The sequence below is a fragment of the Haliaeetus leucocephalus genome, unplaced genomic scaffold (genome assembly GCF_000737465.1).
Source record: "Haliaeetus leucocephalus isolate CR32 unplaced genomic scaffold, Haliaeetus_leucocephalus-4.0 Scaffold194, whole genome shotgun sequence".
In the NCBI taxonomy this organism is placed as follows: Eukaryota; Metazoa; Chordata; class Aves; order Accipitriformes; family Accipitridae; genus Haliaeetus; species Haliaeetus leucocephalus.
Window position 1 is genome coordinate 626,096 of NW_010972630.1, and position 21,176 is coordinate 647,271.

Here is a 21,176-nt window from a genome sequence, read left to right on the forward strand (position 1 = left end):
AAAAAAAAATAATGAGTAACACTGCAGTGGGATTTAAAACCTTACTGAAAAGAAGGGAAACTCTAAGGCAGGTCTTTTAATCAAGAATAAATCAGAGGCCCTTCCACTATGCATTTTACGGTCTACTTTTACCTAAATATATCATTTATGCAAAGTGCACTTTTTTCTATAGAACATGAATGAGAGTAAAACAAATGCCTTCTAGTCCCAGTGCTCTCTTCCATAGTGTGAACTCTGTGCTTGGTTCCAATTCTGCTCTATTCACTTTCTCCCATCCTGTAACACTGAGATTTTCTGTCCTACACAAGACATTTCTGGACTCCCCTAACTTAACCTGCTGAAGTCGCTAACAGCAGGATCAGACAGGCAGGCATCACTAACATGAGAGTTATAGCTGTTTCCTTACATCAGCAGATGGCAATAAGCTAGTGTAGGAGGCATAACAGCATAGAATTTGGCATGAAGATATTATCTGCTGCATGGATATACCAATCTAATATCTGATTTAAAAAAAAAGCAAAACCACAAAGTGATTAAGAATTGGAATCCAGAATTAAGAAACTGGAAAACGTTTCCAGAAGCCTTCAATGTTATGGCATTTTCAGGATATACCCAAGCTACCATGATCTAGAAGGGAACTTGAATTCTCTGCTGCCTAACAGCACTGAGGATGCAGTCTCATGAAAAGTTTTAGGAAACCTAAGTCTACCTATCTGCCAAAAAGGGCAGTCCCGCTCCTCTCCAAGGTGCATTTCTACCTATTCCCTTGTGAAGATATCAACATGTGGGCAGCCACACAAGCAAATTACCTCAGGGAATTGATGTGGCTGAGAATTAACCCAGTAAAATAAATTCTTTTTTGCAGCAGGACCAATTCTCTGATCCAACTTTCTATATAGCCACTGTTAGCACAAATGCCAGTACCAGACAGTGGAGAAGAGCATGAAGTCAGTAATGGGAAGGAGGGAGAGTTGAGTTTCACCATCTGTATGGCTAAGGTGTTCCAGATAAAGCCACGTGTTGCCTGGCTGGATATAGATAGGCAGATAGGCACCAAACCATTTAACATTCAGTAAATTGTAAATAGTTATGTCAATTAACCAAATAAGCAAATAAAGCAGTTGGTGCCAAGTACAGGACAAAATCTACAAAGTTCTAGCTGAGAAGTTTAGGTTGCTATACTCAGCCCTCTGTGGCTTCCATGTGTAAATATATGTCAAGCACCATTTATCTGTTCCCAGCAAGACAAATGGATCCAGGCACTCCCTCACTCCACTCCCTCAGGCATTGAAATCCACCACTTAATCAGCCAGTAAGACCTTCCAACCCAGATTAGCTTCTTCTTTGCAAGTGCCTGTGTTTCTGAAGGTAGGGATGTGTAAAGCTACTTACATCCTGATACTGTTTTGCTGTGTAACGGCCTAACCACAAGAGGATTCTCAGATATGCCTGTCCTGGTTATCTCATCCAGTCTGAAGCACATCTACAGGGTCAGGACCCACAGAGTGAACAGGCATGGACAGGAATTCTGAAGGCTGGTAGTTAGCATGGGTATGCATTGCATATATGATTACACTCAAAATCCCAGAATTCAAAGCACTTGTCTGCAGTAGCAGGGACTATTTCCTTTTCATTAATGCTCAAGATGTACCTTTTACATTAATCCATATTTTAAAAAATAGCAGCATGAATAACATTCTCAATCTCTTACAGTGAAAAATAATTTAATGGCTTCAGTAGGGCTAGTCCTGATAGTTGAGACAGCAAATCAGGAGTGCAATCTGGGACATAAAAAAACCTGCATGTTACAATCAGATATGTCAAATAAGTACTCTACAGATATTCATGTTCAGATGTTACTACTGCTTTAGATATCATGATATCTTTTCCCTCTCTTCAGGTGTAATCCTTGGATTTTCCCTCCGATCATATAAGATGAGCTATCGGGAAGTCAAGTACTTTTCATTTCCAGGAGAACTACTCATGAGAATGCTGCAAATGCTGGTCCTGCCACTAATTGTATCCAGTTTAGTCACAGGTAAAAAAAAAAGTTTTTTTTCTTCTTTTAAATAATTTGATAAAGATGTACACACCAAATCATAAAAAATGAACATTCCATGTTCCAGAAATGTTATAAGCTGCAGAAAGAGATAGCTTTGCTATTGCTGTTTTAGAGACAATGTGTCAATACATTTGAATTAATATACAAAGAAACTAAAAGATGCTTTTCCCAATTCCAAGACAATCTAAATGTACAAGTAAGTATATGTAGGTGCTATGAAGCTGACTCTGTACTCCACTTCCTTCTCTTACTTTCTCAACAAATATTTCTTCCACAATGTCCTATTGTTATCAGAGATAAGGTATCCCAGAAAAATAGTTCCAAGACACAAGAAAGCTTAAACTATTGATCATGGGCAATAACCCACACCTGTAAACCTGGATCTGTAAAGCATATGTCTACCTCCTAATCTTTTAGCAACAGATTAGAAAAAATAGATGATAGACAGGAGAGATTGAATAGTTTGGAAGAAACTTCATTCCACCAGTACTGGTTTCCTGTCGTCTGGTCAGCAATTCTCTTAAGCTTCAAGCCCTCTTTATTAAGTTGTTCCTTGAGCTAGAGATATAATAATTTATTTCTTATGATGATGTATGCCTTGTCATTCTACCTAAGTTTCATGGAAGAGCTCTCAGATTTTTTGTGAATGGTTAGGACACACCTGTGATTTATTCATCCTATTAATTATCTGAAGAAAAGAAAGCATGGGCTTTGGTCTATCAGCACATCAGTGGTACAGCTTGGAGAACTTAAATCAAAACCAGCCACTGTGAAGTCCTACATTCTAAGCACCTAATATACTACCTTAATTGTCAGAGGATCCAGAGATTATAAACTGTTCTCTATTTCAACGATTTTCAATACTTTAACATTAAGACCTCCCCTACAAATGCAAATGAGCATAGACTCCACCTTCACAGATACCAAAGATAACATATATGTATATAAACTGTTAATACAACAGCAGAAAACTAGGGTATTCACAGTTACGAGATCATTTGCCTTCACATATTTCAAGGAGAAACTAAAGCTTGTTTCTATACACACATATTATATGGATAATTAAAGCTTAATGAACACTGAAACTAGAGAGAAAATTTTAAATCTTGTAGGGCAAACAATGACAGGTTTTATTCCCAACCAGTGTAAAATTCTGTTACATGTCATATCTCCTTGCAGTCTTCTTGTCCCTTCCACCTGCAGAACTTCCCAGGTTGGCTGGACACTGATAGAAGAACCATTAAAAGTAGAAAAGGGGAGACGTTTACCCTTTTTCAGTGTCAGCTGAGTCTGGCATTGCTGCTCCATTTTGTAGGATGAGTTATTGCAGGAGAATTTACCTGCTCAGTTCCTCGTAACTCTGCATCCATATTGGTTCTTTGAAAGAGCTCAAGGTAAAACAGGAAATTAGGTAGATCATCCTATACAAGGATTTGAATTCACTTTCAAGATTTTAAGAAGAAACACTTTATTCAGGGAAAGATCAGCAAATCCACTTCAGAGAGTGATAAGCCTCACAGGGAGCTGGCTTTGTGACAAAACAAGATCATCTGCTGTACCACCACGTCTCAGAGATTTTATGATATACCAGAACAATGAGTTTCCAAGTAGTTCTATTCTGAAAAGAATCTTCAACCTCTGGATTCAAACAATACCCTTCTTTTTGATGGCTTTTTTTCCCTTTAAATTTTTTTGAGACCTTTATCCTTTTTTATGCCCTTTTTTATGCCCTTTTCTTCATAACAATAATTTCCTTTATTTTATAAAGGTTTGTGGCAAAAAGAAGTTTATATATCTGTAAGATTTGTCTTATTATCATACAAGGGCCTTGTAATACTAAACAGATTATTCTTAGAGTTTCCCTTTGAAGTAGAGACAGTAATTTTCAAGGTGAATAACAACATTTTAAACTTCTTTAGTCAGACAGGGAATAATCAGAGAAAACTCAATGCAACTCAAAAATGACAGATTTAATTCTTTAAAAAAAAATCATTAAATAAAAGATATTTCCCTGTTCATTGCTGAAACTGTGGAAAACCTGTTTTCTTCACTGAAAAATACCTAATTTAGCATACAAATTGTTGTGGTTTTTTTTTAAAAGATGCTCTTAAGTATTTGCTACAGAACTCTGATACTCAAGTAAATATACAGGTATTATTGAAATCTAAATAATAATGAACTATAACCTTTACAGGTACACTACTGTGCAATTTTATAGATGCTATTGGTTTCTTTTTTTTTACACATTACAGGATAATTAGCTGGGTAAAAGTCTTATATTTCTCAAGTCAGTCTTAAGACCGCTCTTGGCATCCATGAGTCAAAACTCTTATTTTCTGTATTTTGTTTGGCAAAGCAAAGTGGATGCCTCTTAACTAAACTCAAGAAGATTCCTCCAGGGTCTTGCACACTGATAATATAATTGCTTCTTCCAATTGTAAATGATCTGGATAAATATTTTTTGCTCTTTGCAGGCATGACAGTGTCTCCCAGATATGATGTTCTGGGTTTCCATTTGTATTTATGTAAGTGTGCTCAATATAACTGGTTGTGACAATATTAGAACATACGGTCTCTAAGGTATTAGAAATAGGCTGGAAATGATTACTTTCCTTCACAAATTTTGTGAATGTCAAAGAAATTAGAGCAATAAAAACAAAGTAATAAATATAGAAGCTATGGGCTGTTATGTAAGTGCAACATAAATTGGGAAAGTGAAGACTTCTGCTATACAGGTAAACAGTTCTGATGGTTATTCACAGACTCTTGGGATAATAAAATATAAAAGGTGAAGTCAACACAGTCACATTTCTCTATAGCCTGTTTTGGTACCTTCATGAAAGAAACAATGCAGAATCATATTCAGAGGTTTCCACTCACATTTGCCTTGTGACTCACCATTGTTGCATGTGGCTTAAGCAGGTATATAGTTTTCTCCATGAGATTCTGTCTTCTGATGTGTATGTTACAAGGCATGTACTAACATCTGCTTGGGAGAAAATGGAGGTTGTATGCATACCTTTCACCATCTTTTACTGGTTATAGGAAAATATGATTATATGGATACCTGTATTCTTTATCTTTTGTGGTTTAGACACAAATCCAGCTGCATACTCTGTGCCGGTCTTTATTCTCTACAGTCTTTCAGATGGGAGAACTCCCAAGTCAGCATTCCCAATCAGTATCTGTTACAAAGTCAAAGGCAAAATTAAAGCACAGTATATGAGAAGCAGCATAAATAACCAAAGAAATAGATGAAATTCCCATCTGGATTATTTTATGGACAAATCTGACCCGAATTCTTATACAAACACAGGGCTGACAATTTTGCTCCGTTTCTGTTTTGAGTTTGTTGCAGTTATGGGAGTTCAAAATATTTCATACCTTCTTATTTGATTATAATTTGAAGCATTTGACATAAACAAATTTCTTGACATAATCATTTTAAAATATGCATTGTCCCTTAAAGGTATATAAAATAAATATATATGCATATGATAACAATTGAACTTGTCATGAAATAGGCAAAGACTGCAAGATTTGCACCAGCATTAAGACTACTATGCATTAACATTTTTTGAGCTGTTATAGCAAGATCATAATGAAATTGAAATTCCATACCTTAAAACCGGCCCACAAATTTTATCTGCATGTTTCAGTTATTCACTGAATATAAGGGCATCAGAATGAGGTACTTTTTCTTAATCAAACTATGTATTTCCTGAAATCACATTCACAAAAATGATTCATGACTAGTCTTTATAAAAACTGTAGCTGGAACATGACATTTGTGACAAATACTAAAGCTAGAGAAATTTTGCAAGGGTTATTGGCAAATATTTTCACAATTCTGGTCATAGCTCAGTTTAATAGATAGGCTGCTTCTCCTTCCCCAAAATTGTGGAAGCTTGGAATTTAGTTGTACAGGGACAACTACTTTTAAATGCAAGTAAACTAGGATTAAATTCTGTGCATTTCTTTCAAATATCTTTGTCTGGTAAAATATAGCAAAGCATAAAAAGCCCAGTCAAAATCTGAGACTAATTTTTCCTGCACATTGCAGAAACAGTATGAAAATTGTTTATTTACTAACAGTAATCAAGCTGGGGAAAGAGAAAGGGAATGTAGAAACAGTGAAACAGTGAGGTCCACTGGCTCGTCAATGATTATCAGTACAACACAATGTGCATTAGATGATAATGCTTGTCCAATGCTTGTCCAAACTGTTAATGGGAGTAACACTAATATGGTGCAAATGAATCTTAATCACACACCAGGATTTTGTGTGCAAGATTCTGTACAAACACAAAGACTCTGAATCTTCTTACACAAAAGGAGGCTGTATAGTAAAAGTTTAGAAGCCTGAGCATGGAAGGTTTACCTCAAAGAAGAAAAACATTTTAGTATGTAGTTTGTAGTATGTGTTTGTTTATATTCACTCCCCTTTCTAATTCAAATAATGACATGGCTGTCTTTCACGGATTCTGGAAGATACAGAAACTTCCCTGCCTCTGATGCAGCCTTTCAATAACAGACTACAACACTGATAACTGCAGAGACACAAGTGACTTTCCTTTGGGCAGACTCAGAGACATAAGCTTTTAACCCCAGGTTTTTCAACATGTTCATGGTGTTTGCCACTACAAAAACTATAGAACGTGTTGACAAAGTGCAGAAAGATGAAATTTCCATGTGTGGATGTCTCTTAACTAACCTTAGATGTACATATGATGCTTTTGATTTCAGCTATCAAAGCAGTGCAATGAACAGTGACAATGTTAAAAACAAGTAGTAAGGAACATGGTCTGTCCCCTCACTGAGATAAAAACAAAGGCACACAGAGTGACTCGAGTAACAAAACAAAACACAAGTAGAGATCACAATTAACAGACAAGTTGCAGATGCAGTTGCTTGAAATTACCTATAATGAAACAAGGATAATATTCAAAGAAACAACTGAACCTGAAATAGTCTCCAAGACACTCCCTTACATAAGTCAGGAAAAATGCAACATCTGGATATGAACAGATTCAACTGCTGAAAAGCCAGATTTTGCCCAAAGCAATTTATGGATGTAAAATGTGGAAAATTAATGCCATGTCATGTTGTATAACCTTAGGCAAATGATGTTTCCCTTTTGTATCTCTGCTTTCTTTCTCCTTTCAGATGTAGTGCTGGTGAAGTTTTTTTACAGCTACTAGGCAGAAATGAAGATTATATATGATGGAAATTTTAATGGAGACATGTAGATTAAGTTGTCACAGCTCAGCTGTGTATATAGCTATTGTGTATATAGCTATGTGTATATAGCTCAGCTGTGTGTATAGCTATTTTACTTGTATCTCTGTAGAGATGAAAATAACCTTAAGCAAATAATTACAGAAAGGATGGTATATGGGGCCATCACTGAGAAAGTCGCTGTAGAAATACTACACCCAAAGTTACCTAGTGACTGCTTGCAGCTAGTTATGATGGTATCACTAATAATCAGATATGCATAAATAGACCATATTTTTTCACTAGATACAACTGTTTAACAGGAGAGTGCTAACGATGAAGTTAAAAAAAAATTCTCCTGACGTTAGCATATGGTGTGGTGGACCTAAACTAGGTTGTATGACAGGGAACTGTGATACAATGGCACAGCCTCCCACATTCAGATAGCAGCTGTAGCCAGTCTTCTGTAAAGACATAATTCTAGAAAATACTACAGTCTCATGTTATTAAATTTAAGAAATTAGGTATTATATTTGCCTTTCCAATATTTAGAATGAGGCAGCAAAGGACTGATCAAGTGTAACTGGATGCAAATGCTATTAAAACTTATCAAAACACCTATCCTCTAGTAAATTATTAGCATTTTTCATTTTGACAATTGTAATGTCTTTTATTAATGTATTAAATAAATAGCAGTAAACATAAAGGGCCAGAATTTTCAATTTGCTCATCCTAACACCTCACATCAGAGCACACAATAGGAAAGTCTCATAAAGAGACCTGCGCATCACCTCTTCAAAAAAGAGGCTGGGAATCCATCCTGTGTCTAGGTTCGTGGACGCAGAAGCCACACTGTATGAAGTCTCTGTGTAGTTCCAGTGTTCTCCTGTCTACTTGCTGACAAGTCTATTGTGGAAAAAAGGCTATCACTTACTACAAGGTCCCAGGTGCTGTCTCATATCAGCCACAAATATTTATGGTAATTTCAACAGATGGAAAGTCTCATTTAGCAGGATTCCAGAGAGGGCAACAAATGCTGTGGAGCCAGCATTATCCTTCTCCCAGGAAGGAAAAGGAGGGGCCTAGCAGTAATTCCCTTTAAATCATTCTGGCAGAACAGACGCATAACCAGTGCCTGTGCAAACCAAAATTATTAACAAAATTCAGTCTTATTCTTCTGTGTTTCAGTTTAAGAAATATAGCATTCCTGATTCAGTTCATATAGTTCATACATGTAAATTGAGAAAAAATTAGGCAGTGTTTGCTCAGTCTAGCTGTTCACCAGCGCAATGAACCCATTTTCCAAAGTCCAAAATTTGGAAATTTTCTGATTTTCCAAAAGTTCTCTGATTTTTGCATGTCCTAGAGAAATTATTTTAGAAGTCAAAATAAGCAAAACCCATCAAATCGATGAAAAGCTTTATACTGATCTCATATGACTCTAGTTATAGGCAAAAGAAGAGAATTGACAGATTCTCTGTAAGTGAAGCACCTTTTGGACTGGCAGTGTATTTGAGCTGCCTGTATATTTTTATTGGAAGCTTGCTACAGAGGAACCCTGTAGACACCTCCTACAGTAGTAAGCCTGCTATGAGTCACCAATCCATGAACACCGTAGGAGTATATATTTTTTTTACTTATGCCTTTCTTTTAATACATAAAATGTTATTTTAAAAAGTAACTTACCTTCTTTTTCAGGCAACTCTTTCCTCTTTCTCCCCCACCCAATACTATATAAGCATGCCAACGTTGTAAAAGCTGAATTGCATGGCAGCTTTAATTTTATGCACTTGTACATTTCATGCACACATCAGTTTATGCATTCATATAAGTATTTACATATGCAATTTGCATAACAGGATTACAGTGCTATTTAATTTAAACATCGCAACCCTTTTTTTCCACAAAAAAGGGAAAACTTGTGCTTTGATTTGTGTGTGTGTCCAAAACCTGTAGCTAAAAATGTGGGCATGCAAGTTACTAAGTTTGTAAAGATCCAGTCATCTTGTAAATGGGATTTCCTGTAGGGATAAAGAAACAATTGAAGAAACATTACTAGTGTTGATCCACGTTCTGTAACAATTTCATCTCAGGTTAGCATCTTTATGGCAGATGCGGGCCAACAGCAGCTAAAAAACATACAAACATGAAACTTTATATACATAATTACTTTAAGCACCTGCTCTTCAGTACCTGTACTATTGTATAAAACAAATGTCTATAAAGTCTGGCATACAGCCTCTAATAACCATTATTTAGACAGGCACTCAAACACTAAGAAATTGGAACTTTCTTATACTGTTCCTTTCCACAATCTTTAAGGGAATGTGGGCAGGATAAGTTTAATAATTATGTCATGTACCTCTAATGTATTTTGGACAAAGCTTTTAGAAGTTTAAAAAATGAGTTTTAGTAGCAGGCAGCTACATTTTGAAAAATCAATAAGTAAAAAAGGTAGTTTGGAAACTATTTAGCACCTAGAAACATAAATTTTCAAGTTGAAACACAAAAATAACTATATGCACATTCAGTGTGTTTTGGCAATCAGTTTGGCTGTGACATCCTGAATATGTTTTCTGAACAAGCTTTTACACAGAAAGTGCTCCAAGAGGAAACTAACTATACCCAGTTGGAAGTCAGAAAGCATTGTGCAAGGCATGGATGTTAGAAAATCATAACAAAATGTCATACATATGTGTACAATAAATACAGCTTTGGGTGGAGCCTCTTACTCAGAAAGTGCTATATATCTCAATCTATGCAAATACTAAAAGCAAGGAGCTACAGAAAGGATCATAAAATGAAAATATAACTCAATTCTCAACCATTTCTGAAACAATTTTACAATAGGAAATGCACAGCAATCTATCTTCAAAAAAGCCTGAGAGAACAATTCTAAGTGAACCCAGATCCCACTAAAAATTAAAATGCAATAAAAGCAGAGATGAAATTTCTGCATATAATGACACTCGGTATAAAATAAAATTTGATTATAATCAAATATATATATTATATTTGATTTAAAAAAGGAAACCTAAGCATCCAAAAGCAGAAAGTACTCAGCAGTGTGTTTTTGAAGTCTTAGTTTCTGCAAGCAGTAATGCACAAAGAGCAAGGGTGTTCAGGAACAAAGTCTGCAATAATTAAAGACAGCAAAACTGAAAAAACCTCTAAAATTATTCAAGTTTGCTAGAAGCCCTTAATTAAAGGCTGATTTAAATTTCATTGCAACCTACAGCTTTTCCTAGTGAACCACTATTTTTTTTTCTTTTTTTCTTTTTTCTTTTTTTTTTTCACAAATATTGAATAACCACACTGTTATTCAATTTGCATTCTGCATGGGATTCCAACTGAGTTGGTGATAGGTAACAACGTCCCATCCTCAAAGACTTAGTTTTGATTTTCTATCTTAGTTCAAATGCATAACATCAAGACTTTGCTTGCTGACAGGCAAGTCACTGGCAAAACAAAAAGCAAAAACTGGAAGAACACGTAAGAGTTAAAGCATCCTGCCTGAGCACTGATGGACCATTGTAAATCCACACTGTCTCTCTATTAACATTTCTGTTTCAAAGGCAGAAGAACTAAAAATATCCTAGGGACAGCTCAAAATAATTTTTTGCATTTGATACAAACAAATACAAATTGGTTACAGAAAAACAGCACACGTGAAAATTAAAACTACTTAACGTAAAAATACTTAACTTTAAAATATTATGAAATGTAAAATCAGCTACCTTAGATTGTAAATGGAGAAGACTTGAGTCTGTATTTTGTACAGCAAAATTTTGGGAACTAGGACACTGAGAGCAAGAATTTTATTCAGGATATTGAAGACTGAAGCTGTAAAGAACGATGTTTTCAATAACGAGTAACTCTGTGATAACATGACGGATGAACTAGAATGGTGCCAAGAGCAAAGTAATACACCTGGGAAAGGGGAACATGCTACACCTATACTACACCTAATCACAAGCTCTCAGATGGACACTAGTACACAGGCAAGGGTTCTCAGACTCCCTGTGAACAATCCAGAGAAGGCGACAGGTCTTATTAGTGCAATGGAGTTCTAGTGAAATGCAAGGAGGGATTAAACAGACTACAACTTCTTGGCATGAAAAAGATACAACCATAGAAGGTCGCCATAAAAGTCCACAGAGATCATTAATCATTTGTAGAAGCTTAGATGGAGTAACTATTATTATATCTCATAATTATTTTTCATAATAAAGGAAATATGAGGTGCCCAATGAAATAACTAGGGCATGCACTTATAATAAAGAAAAGGAAGTACTTCCTCACACAGCACACAATTAAATTGTGTTGTGCAGTGCCACAAGCCAGAAGTTAATAGTTTCAAAATGAAACCATAGAGTTCACAGATACAGCCATCATTGACCATTAAATTTGGGGAACTAGCCATTTGGAAGGCCCTAGTCCCCAGTGGTAGCTAGATACAAGGAGGGCAAGCAAGGGCAGTGAACACTATCTTTTTCTGTTTCTTCAAAGTCTTTCAGTAAGTATCTGTTGTCAGGTAGAGCTGAAGACAAAGAAATTACTTGGCCAGCCATTGGACTGATTAATTTCCCATAGGTTTATGTTACTGTTGCACTCCACAGAATTTCATATCAGATTGAAAGGGTTTCTCTGTTTTCACATGTTAAGATTTCACCTACCAATTGCTCTAAGGAAATGACTAATGTCAACACTTTCAGCTTTCTGACATACACAGCTTTTTCCAGAGCCAGTTCAAAACCAAGTTAAAACTCTTCCAGGATCTGAGAATCATTTCACTTTCGACAAATGTAAACTCACTCCACTGACATGAAATTAGACTTAAAAATAAAAGAGATAAGGCAAATCATATGTCAAGAAAGAAGGGAAGAACTATGCACAACAATATCAGCAGCTCTTAATTACGCCACTCTTGGGAATTTGACAAATAACAACAGTGTAAGAGCCATTAACAAAGTTACGACAAAAACCAGTAGGAAAACTTGTGAAGAGTTACACCAAGAGATAGTTAGGTACACAGAGGCTTCATTCAGGCTTCCAGTTTCCTACTCCTTTCACCTCTTTTACCACTAGCCTGAATACCTTGATCTGCATCCCCATTTCCTACATGTGAATGTAGCACAAATCCATTGTATTTGCTTCTTTGTCAGTTTGTCTTTACTGTAACTGCTCATGAAGACCAGAAGAATCCAATCAAGAAAGTTCCTGAGGCTGCATTTGGGGGACAGCAGGAACATTACTCAGAGTACTTAAACACCAGAAGCAACACATATCATCCTTTCATCAATGTTGTAAAATCTGACAGACACAAAGTACTTTCTGAATCACCACGTCAGCTACACAGATCACTGCAGAAGGACCAACTGCAGACCCAGCCACACACAGAAGGTTGTCATCTTTCAGAAACAGGAGACTGTAATGCTATCATTAGGTCCTCTACCCTTGTTTTCACCCTGGTTTTTTTTCCCATGTTTTGATAATGGGCAGTTGTTGACCTATAAAATATTATTTCCATTTAATTCTCAGAATTAATTGCTGGATCTCCTACATGCTGTCCTTCAGCCATTTATTTGGATTATAAACTCCTATAAGGCAGATCCATCATTATCACCACTACTGCAGGTAGAGATACTGAATACTTGCCTCTTGATAGCACTGCTGGATGCCCCACCTGTGCTCTGAGCAATGGAGAACAAGTCACTGTGCACCACAAGAGCTACAGGATTAAGCCCTGCGTCTGGGTTCCAGTAAGATGTTGGGTTGTCTGGAAGAGGAGGAAAGCTGCCCAGCTAATTGTTCATGCTGGTATCTGGCCACATGGTGCAGCTCTCACTGGTGCTGGAGGATAAGAAGGAGAAAGCAGAAACAAATCTCTAATGAATTGTTGAGACTACAGATACAACTAAGGAACAGCAACATCTGGGATTTGAGCTGCATGTTAGGGAGTCATAAAGCAGATCCTCCATTGGCTACAATTCCTCTCATCCAGGCACTCCTGTTAGTGCATACTTTTTCTTTACTTTCTCTTCCAGGGTGTTTCTGAACATATTCTATATCCTCCAGTTCAGATCTTGAGAAATGAGTGCAACAAAATATAGACAATGCTGTTATATATGCCATGAAAAATCTCTCAAAAGATACCTCCGCAAATATTTAAGAGCTTGCCTCATTGCTAGGAATTGCTTTGCAGTTGTGTCATAGCTCCTTTTCATAGCTGATAACTTTTTGCAGAGATGTGACTGGCACAGGGTAGCTTACCTTTTCACATTCTTTTGTGCAACGTTGTCTCCAGATGAGTGCCTGTGGCAGCCATGAATGCAGCAAAATGTTTGCTGAAACCTAGAATCTCCTTAGAGATTTTGTTAATTGGGTGATAAATCTCTCAATGTGAACTTTTTCAGGGTCACAGTCAGACCTGGATTTCCTCATGCAAGTGAGTCCAGGGTGCTGTTATACTGCTGAAGTTTGATGCAAAACTCTTGTAACATACCACCAGTCCCAGAAAGGACTGGTTTTTTGTGGTTATGGCTTATTCTAGAAAACATCAGTTTTGGCTAGGCCTGGGCATAGTCTGCTACTTCTATGCATCGCCTCAGATATTTTACTTGAGCCACCCTGATGACACTTCCCCATTTACACGAGGCCTTTTTCCTTTGATTCTTTCTAGGACTTGATCTTCCCAGGTTTGACTGAATGATGCCACTGATACATACCACAGCCAAGTTAATTCAATTTACCTAAAAGCCCATCTGTGTGTGCCTGGAAGGTAGCAAGTACCACCTGAATGCCAGAAATGGGGAAAAAAGAAATTTCTACAGGCCCCTACCTGTTCTCTAATCTGGTCTTTCTTGAGTCGCCTGTCTTCTCAGGTCAACAAAGTTTGTATATTTAGCATTTTTTATCTTGGCCAAGTGCTTATCATTGTAAAGCATGGCATTTCCATCTGAAAGAGGGACACGTGCAATCAGTACAAACACAGATTCCTTAGAGGTTTGTACACTTAGCAAACAGGGCAGTTTAGCATACCACAAACTTTCAGTTCCTGTTACTGTGAAGACAGTTACATCTAGCAAAACTGGAGGAAAAGCACCTGGGATGGCAAGCTCTTAAACTTTGGATCCTTGGCTCACCAGATAAAAAAGTTCCATGTATTCTTTCTGTCAGTAATATCTTGAAAGGACTTTTTTCTCTGCAGGAGTCTACCAAAAGCAGATATACCAATGTTGATCTACAAAGAGAAGTGAAAATATTAGGATACAGAAAGACTTGTGCAAAAAAAAAAGTCCCATTATTTATTTGGCCATATCATGTGGGATTGAAAAGATAAAATTCTTTACAGTTTCACACAACTGAATAGCAATTCAGTTCTAATACTGAGTAAGAAACATGCAAATAAAGAAAACAGTTAAGTGCTCAACTCCCATGCCAACAGAAGCTTTCAGACCTTAATGTTATTCTTAAAGACCCGTCATCTCTGGAAGTCAAGTATCAAAAGAAATTAAATTCCTGGCCCCTTGGTTGTGAAGAAAAGCTCAAGAATAGATCCTGACTGTATTCTGAAAACTCAAGAGTCGCACAACAAAGAGCACTTATTTGCAAAAATTTGGGGGTTTAAAGTATTCCAGTATTTGGAAAGTGTGAGTTTTAGTTCCTGAGTAGTTAGAGTTATCAGATCTGGTATTAATCTTTAAGCAATATTCATCTTCTCTACTTCACTGAAGAGTTTGATGGGCTTCAAGTGTATCACAAGTTGTGAAGAGTTTTTGGATCAAGTACATTAACACAAACATTTATTTAGATGCCTCAGTTAAGCATGTGTTCAGGATCAGGCTTTGGTTTGTAGTAATAATAATATACTTAAACAGAATTAATGTTTTTTTCAGATAATTACACCTTTTCATCCTCAGATAACTGTACCACTAGTTCCTTCCTGGTGGTAGATAAGAAAAAGTACAGCATCGTACTAGAAGTGCACTGTTTGCACTAGAATTAACATAGTAATGCTGATTCTTTCCTCCATAAACAGCTCTTTTATTTTCTCTCTGCTCATATGCAAAGCTAAATACTTACTTTATTCTGACATTTCACCACCCACTTCTAACTTAGATCTGAATACTTAGATAATATCAGAGATTCTCCAGTGAATATAGTTTCTTTTCATAGAGAAAAAGTAGGTTTTGGTCAAGAGTTCACCTAATGAATGGCTATTTCATTAATGAATACATTCTTGCACTAAGCTTTGTCCAATATTTAAAATTGCAGTATGTCTTAACTCCTCAAACCCTGAAAACAAAGTTAGAGAACATTAGCTTACTAAGCCTGTCTAATATCCGGCTCAAGGCTAATGAAGCTGTACAAAGGGCCCACATCCATAAAGAAAATAAAGTTTTCAACTTCAAGATAGGATGTTTAATAGTTCATTAAAAAGTAAATAGGCTTCTTCTCTATTCTGCAGAACATCACAGTCCAATAATAACAATGATCTAAAAAACCTCTCCTGCCTTTCATCCATTTAGTTTAAAAGGAGCTGATATTTTCTTTGGTACCTCAGACTTCTCATGGAAATTCATATCCTGCAAGCAGATGATGCCCAGATGGCAACTGTGTAATACTTGAATTGTGGAAGCCAAAACCTATTTTTCAGCTGTACTTAGCACTGTAACGCCCTGGAAAAGAGCTGAATAATATTAAAAAGCACTGATTGCTACTGTCAGGCATTCCAGAGGAACCCTTAACTTCTTTCCATTGCCTCCTACAAGTCTGTAAGGTAGAGAAAGAGAGAGAAAAAAATGTACTGCTTTGATGTTGAAAGGCTGTAACTGAATCAGTGACCCAAAGTTCAAGAGGTCACTGAAACAAAGGAGAGAAAAGAAGGAAAACAAAAGCTTGTTCACATGAAATTCCAATTCCACACTTTTGTAATGAGTTCTCAGAACAGCCTTAACATCATTACTGAATTGTGAAAAAAAAACCCCAAATTATAACAACAATTTAAAATGTAATAGACTAATTGCAGCTAAAGTAATGACTCCTTAGTATTCATATGGCATATTACCAGAGGACGTTAAATTCACAAATAGGAAGTATTTTTTTCCTAAAGTTGATTTGATTGTTAACCATTAAATTCTTGGGGGGGATTTAAGGTGTAATTAAACTATGAGTTACTCCTATGGTCCATGAAAAAAATGGAAAAATGCTTATGATGTTATGCATTAGAATGTTCTTATTCATTATCAAGATGTTAACTTATGGATTGTAAGTGCTGTTTTAAAATGCTGCTAGTTCAAAATTTTAAAAAATTCTATACAAATTTTTTCAAATTTTGTCTCCATCAGATCCCATGCTCTTTAAATAGATTTTGCTATACTTGATAAAGGAAGTCTCAGATTGTTTCTAGATTCTTTATTAATACAAGATTCACATTTTTTTATGACATATAAAACTTCATGTGCAGAATTTTTCTTATCAAATCCAAGTTAATGTGATTCTTTGAAAAATGAGAATCTAAACGTACTCCGTATTGTCAAATTAGTTACTGTTCTGCAATTTCTGACGAAAATAATGACTTAGAGACATGAAGGAATGACATGCATTTCCTTTTGATGCAGAGAGATAATAGTACATAGTGGTGCATCTTCTTTGTACTTGAACAGTCAGAGGGACTGAGGCCCCACTATACTAGGTCCTGCACCAAAGTCAATACAGTATTAGGGGTAATGTCTTTCAGGACAAACTTCCCCAGACTGAGATGTTGTCGACATTGCTGACTTCACTGTCATAGATAGATAACTGAGCTAATTTTGTATCACTATGGGGAGCAGAATAGCAACATGGAGCTCCATTCAAAGTGATTTATGTTGCTTCATGTGAATGCAGATAGCACCACAACTTGCAGAAATTAAAACTATACTTGAGGTGTGAGAGGAGAAAAGTCAGTGAACAAAGTGTGAATTCATCAAGAACAGTCTATGGAAGCATACATACTGTTGCAGAATACTACAAACTGAAAAAATGCGTGGCACATGGGAAGGAATGTAATAAACTGAAAGGATTACAGGAACATGTAAACACCAGCAGGATGTGTGTAACATAGACAAAAAGGAAAGAGACAGCTCCATGAACAGCTCAAATAAATTCTCTGGAAGAGCAATGGATAAAACAGCAGCAGAGGAATAACTGCTAGCTTGAAAGCAAAATGAAAATATATCACTTTTAAGTTGGACACAGATGCACCAATCAGTGTTGTGTCACTGACAAGATTTCTAAAGAAAGAAAAAAAAAAGACAAAGCAATTTTGATTATTAGTAAACCTGGTAGAAGACAAGATAGTAGCTACTGCAACAACAAAAAATACACAGGATTCTTTAGTGAGTGGGCAGTTACCAGAGCAACTTCAGATTACTCAAAAAAGTGAAGTCTTGTTGAACATATCTAAAGGCGCTGTCACACCATTCTTTTCCAAATTACCTTAACATTGCTGAATTAGCAAAGAAAGATGATCTCAGGGTTTTAAAAAAATTGTGCTAAAATTAACATTCCAAGCAGAAATCCAAAGACCAGGTTGTTAATGGACGCATAGTAACACACTACCATTACTTCAAATCTTAGTTGAGTCACATCCAAATGGGCAAAGCTTCTTTCCAAATCATGGCTGCTGCATGAACGCTATAAAATTAACTTAACTAGTGTCAGATCCTAGTGGACAATCATCCAAATAAAAGACACTATCACTGCAATAGAGTCTATTATTGGAAGTTTTAGTGAAGAAGCCAAGAACTGGCTGGCCAACAATACTAGATCACATTTTGAGTGAGAAGGTGAAGCCTCCAGCATAGAGCTGTGACAAGTTACAGGCCAGTACAATCCCATACCCCAAAACCCATGTCATTTTGCACTTAGATAGAGATATGTCTCTATTTTTTTTTAGACAGGCAACCTTAATTTTCCATTCTTTAAATCTTGCACCTCTCTGACTAGAATTATGTTCACTTCATTTTTCTAGCAATTCAACAGTAGTGTCTCTTCAGACATGTGTTACATACCAAAGACGTAAAAGCAAATGCATTTTTATATTAGACTGTGTTACTAGCTACTGTTCCTTTACAGATACCTCTAATCTCACGTCTGTATTCTCAAGGATGTCATTTTTTCAGTAGCAGCTAAAGTAGATCAGGAGTGATTTACGATACTAAATAGTTTACAGCTTCATCACATAGTATACAGCCAGTCAGATAACACAAGCATTGTATATTTCTGGAATGTTATTTAATAAGTGCTGCACATACAAAAACATGTCTGTGAAGGACTCCAGGCACAGTCTGCCAAAACTCAGACCAGCGTTTCAGCAGATTAAAAGCTTCCACATATATTTTAAGAAATTGCATTATGGATTTTTATGGAGCATTAAGTAATGTACTTAACACCATCCAGAAGGCAAAGGTATCTTTATCAGTGGTATCTTGCCAGGATGTGGTGTGTTTCATGTTTCAAGCAGATGTGTTCAGAATAAGTGAAAATTAATATTTTCATCCTTGGGGAATGGGATAGAAGTCTTACAACCACTAGCATATTTATTTCAGTCTTGTAACAACATGTCCTGTAGTATTCAAGCTAACTTAATGTGCTTTGGCTTATCAGCTACCATAGTTAACTTTTTTCCTAACTAAACTGAAATAATTTACAATATTACATTTTGCTTTTTTCTTAAGCAAATGTGCTCATTTTTTTCACTCCTGATACAGAAAATAAGCAGCTTTATGCCCAGCTGAAGAATCCTATTTCCAGGAAAGCTTAGTCCAAATGTCTGAACATAGAAGGATGTCTTTTTAGAATTACACTGTGCAGGTAGCAGCAGTGTTTTGTTACCAAAAAAAATTGTGAGCTGCTATTTTCTGTGTTCCTGGGTCTCTGATTCTTGGCTTGAAGACAGTCAGTCCTTTGTACTCTGTTATTACAATGAGGTAACCAAAGAAAGAGAGTCTTGGTTTGAGACTGTCAGCTGTTACTAATCACTGCTCCATGGCTTGCTGTGAATCCCTGCTTGCCTCTCCCTCCTGCTCTGCTTAGCACACATAAAGAAGATAAATTACTCCCTAGTTTCCTTTCAAAAAGCATATTGTCTGGCACATTCCAATACTGTGAGCAAAAGATGGAATAATGCGAAGAGTTAAATGGGTATCTAAACAGCCCCACAGCAGGGTCCTTCTCAGGCAGATGTGAGTTTCAAGAAATGTGATTTCCTACTCATTTTCCAAATGTATTCTGTTATACTGCAAACATGAAAAGTAAATCAACTATGTTTTCAGAACAGTAGAGCATATTCCTGCAAGAGGTTTCCTGTAGTAATGCAAATATCACTGACACTCAATAAATGCAGCATCTAAGTGTACCATATCTACATATTTCATTTTACTGAGAGGTGTAATACTTTGGTGTCTATAAATTATTTAGCAACAAGCCATCCGGGGAGGTTTATGCAATTCTTCCCTGCCCTCACTGACTGACACTGTCCTGAAACAGAGAAGAAATTTAAACGAAGAAACATAGAATGGTTTGGGTTGGAAGGGACCTTTAAAGGTCATCTTGTCCAACCACCCCTGCAACAAGCAGGGACATCTTCAACTAGACCAGGTTGCTCACAGCCCTGTCCAACCTGACCTGGAATGTTTCCAGGGATGGGGCATCTACCACCTCTCTGGGCAACCTGTTCCAGTGTTTCACCACCCTCATTGTAAGAAATTTCATCCTTACATCTAATCTGAATCTACCCTCTTTTAGTTTAAAATCATTACGCCTTGTCCTGTTCAACAGGCCCTACTAAAAAGTTTGTCCCCATCTTTCTTATAAGCCCAGTTTAAGCACTGGAAGGCCACAGTAAGGTCTCCCTGGAGCCTTCAGGCTGAACAACCCCCAACTGTCTCAGCCTGTCCTCATAGGGGAGGTGTTCCACCCCTCTGATCATTTTTGTAAGGCCCTCCTCTGGACTCGCTCTAACAGGTCCATGTCCTCCTTATGTTGGGGGCCCCAGAGCTGAATGCAGTACTCCAGGTGGGGTCCCACAAGAGCAGAGCAGAGCAGAGGGGCAGAATCACCTCCCTCAACCTGCTGGTCACACTTCTTTTGATGCAGCCCGAGGTACAATTGGCTTTCTGGGCTATGAGCGCACATTGCCAGGTCATGTTGAGCTTCTCGTCAACCAACAGCCCAAGTCCTTCTCCACAGGGCAGCTTATCCCCCAGCTTATCCATAAGTGCTTATCCACTTATCCCCCAGCCTGCATTGATACTGGGGGTTGCCCCGACCCAGGTGCAGGACATGGCGCTTGGCCTTGTTGAACTTCATGAGGTTCACATGGGCCCACTTCCTGAGATTGTCCAGGTCTCCCTGGACAGCATCCTGTCCCTCAGGTGTGTCAACCTCACCAGTCAAGTTATTTGCGCATGGTAACAAGAAAAGTAAGATGTGAGCAAGGCTGTGGAATACCCTACCATGAAAATAGTTAGGGTAAAAATAGCAACTGATCTGCGCCTCAAGCTCAATAAATTTCTAACCAAGACTGTATAATATATTTGCCTGCCATATTAGAATGCTATACTTGATGGCCCAGGAAGTACTTTCCAGCAGAGATTATTGTCATACTTTTTTATAAGATGACAACTAATCTTGATGCACTGAAACCAAGCAGAGTTTCATAAAGTGAAGTTATTCTACTGAAAGAGCAGTATCAGTGATGAATAACAAAACGGTCTTTCATTATTCATGGCTAACTGAAAGGTATAAATCACTGTAAAGCCACTAGATATTATTTGGGTCTCTACCATTGTGGTAGGTTGACCCTGGCTGGGTGCCAGGTGCCCACCAAAGCCACTCTATCACTCCCCTC

General features: G+C 37.1%; 1 protein-coding gene across 1 annotated transcript in view; it reads left to right on the top strand.

The window, feature by feature from the left end:
• Positions 1 to 21,176, top strand: part of SLC1A3 (solute carrier family 1 (glial high affinity glutamate transporter), member 3) — a 67,818-nt gene that overhangs the window by 18,645 nt on the left and 27,997 nt on the right. The window contains exon 3 of the mRNA XM_010565665.1: positions 1,901 to 2,038. Within this exon, the coding sequence (XP_010563967.1) occupies positions 1,901 to 2,038 (138 nt within the window). The remainder of the gene's footprint in view (positions 1 to 1,900; positions 2,039 to 21,176) is intronic.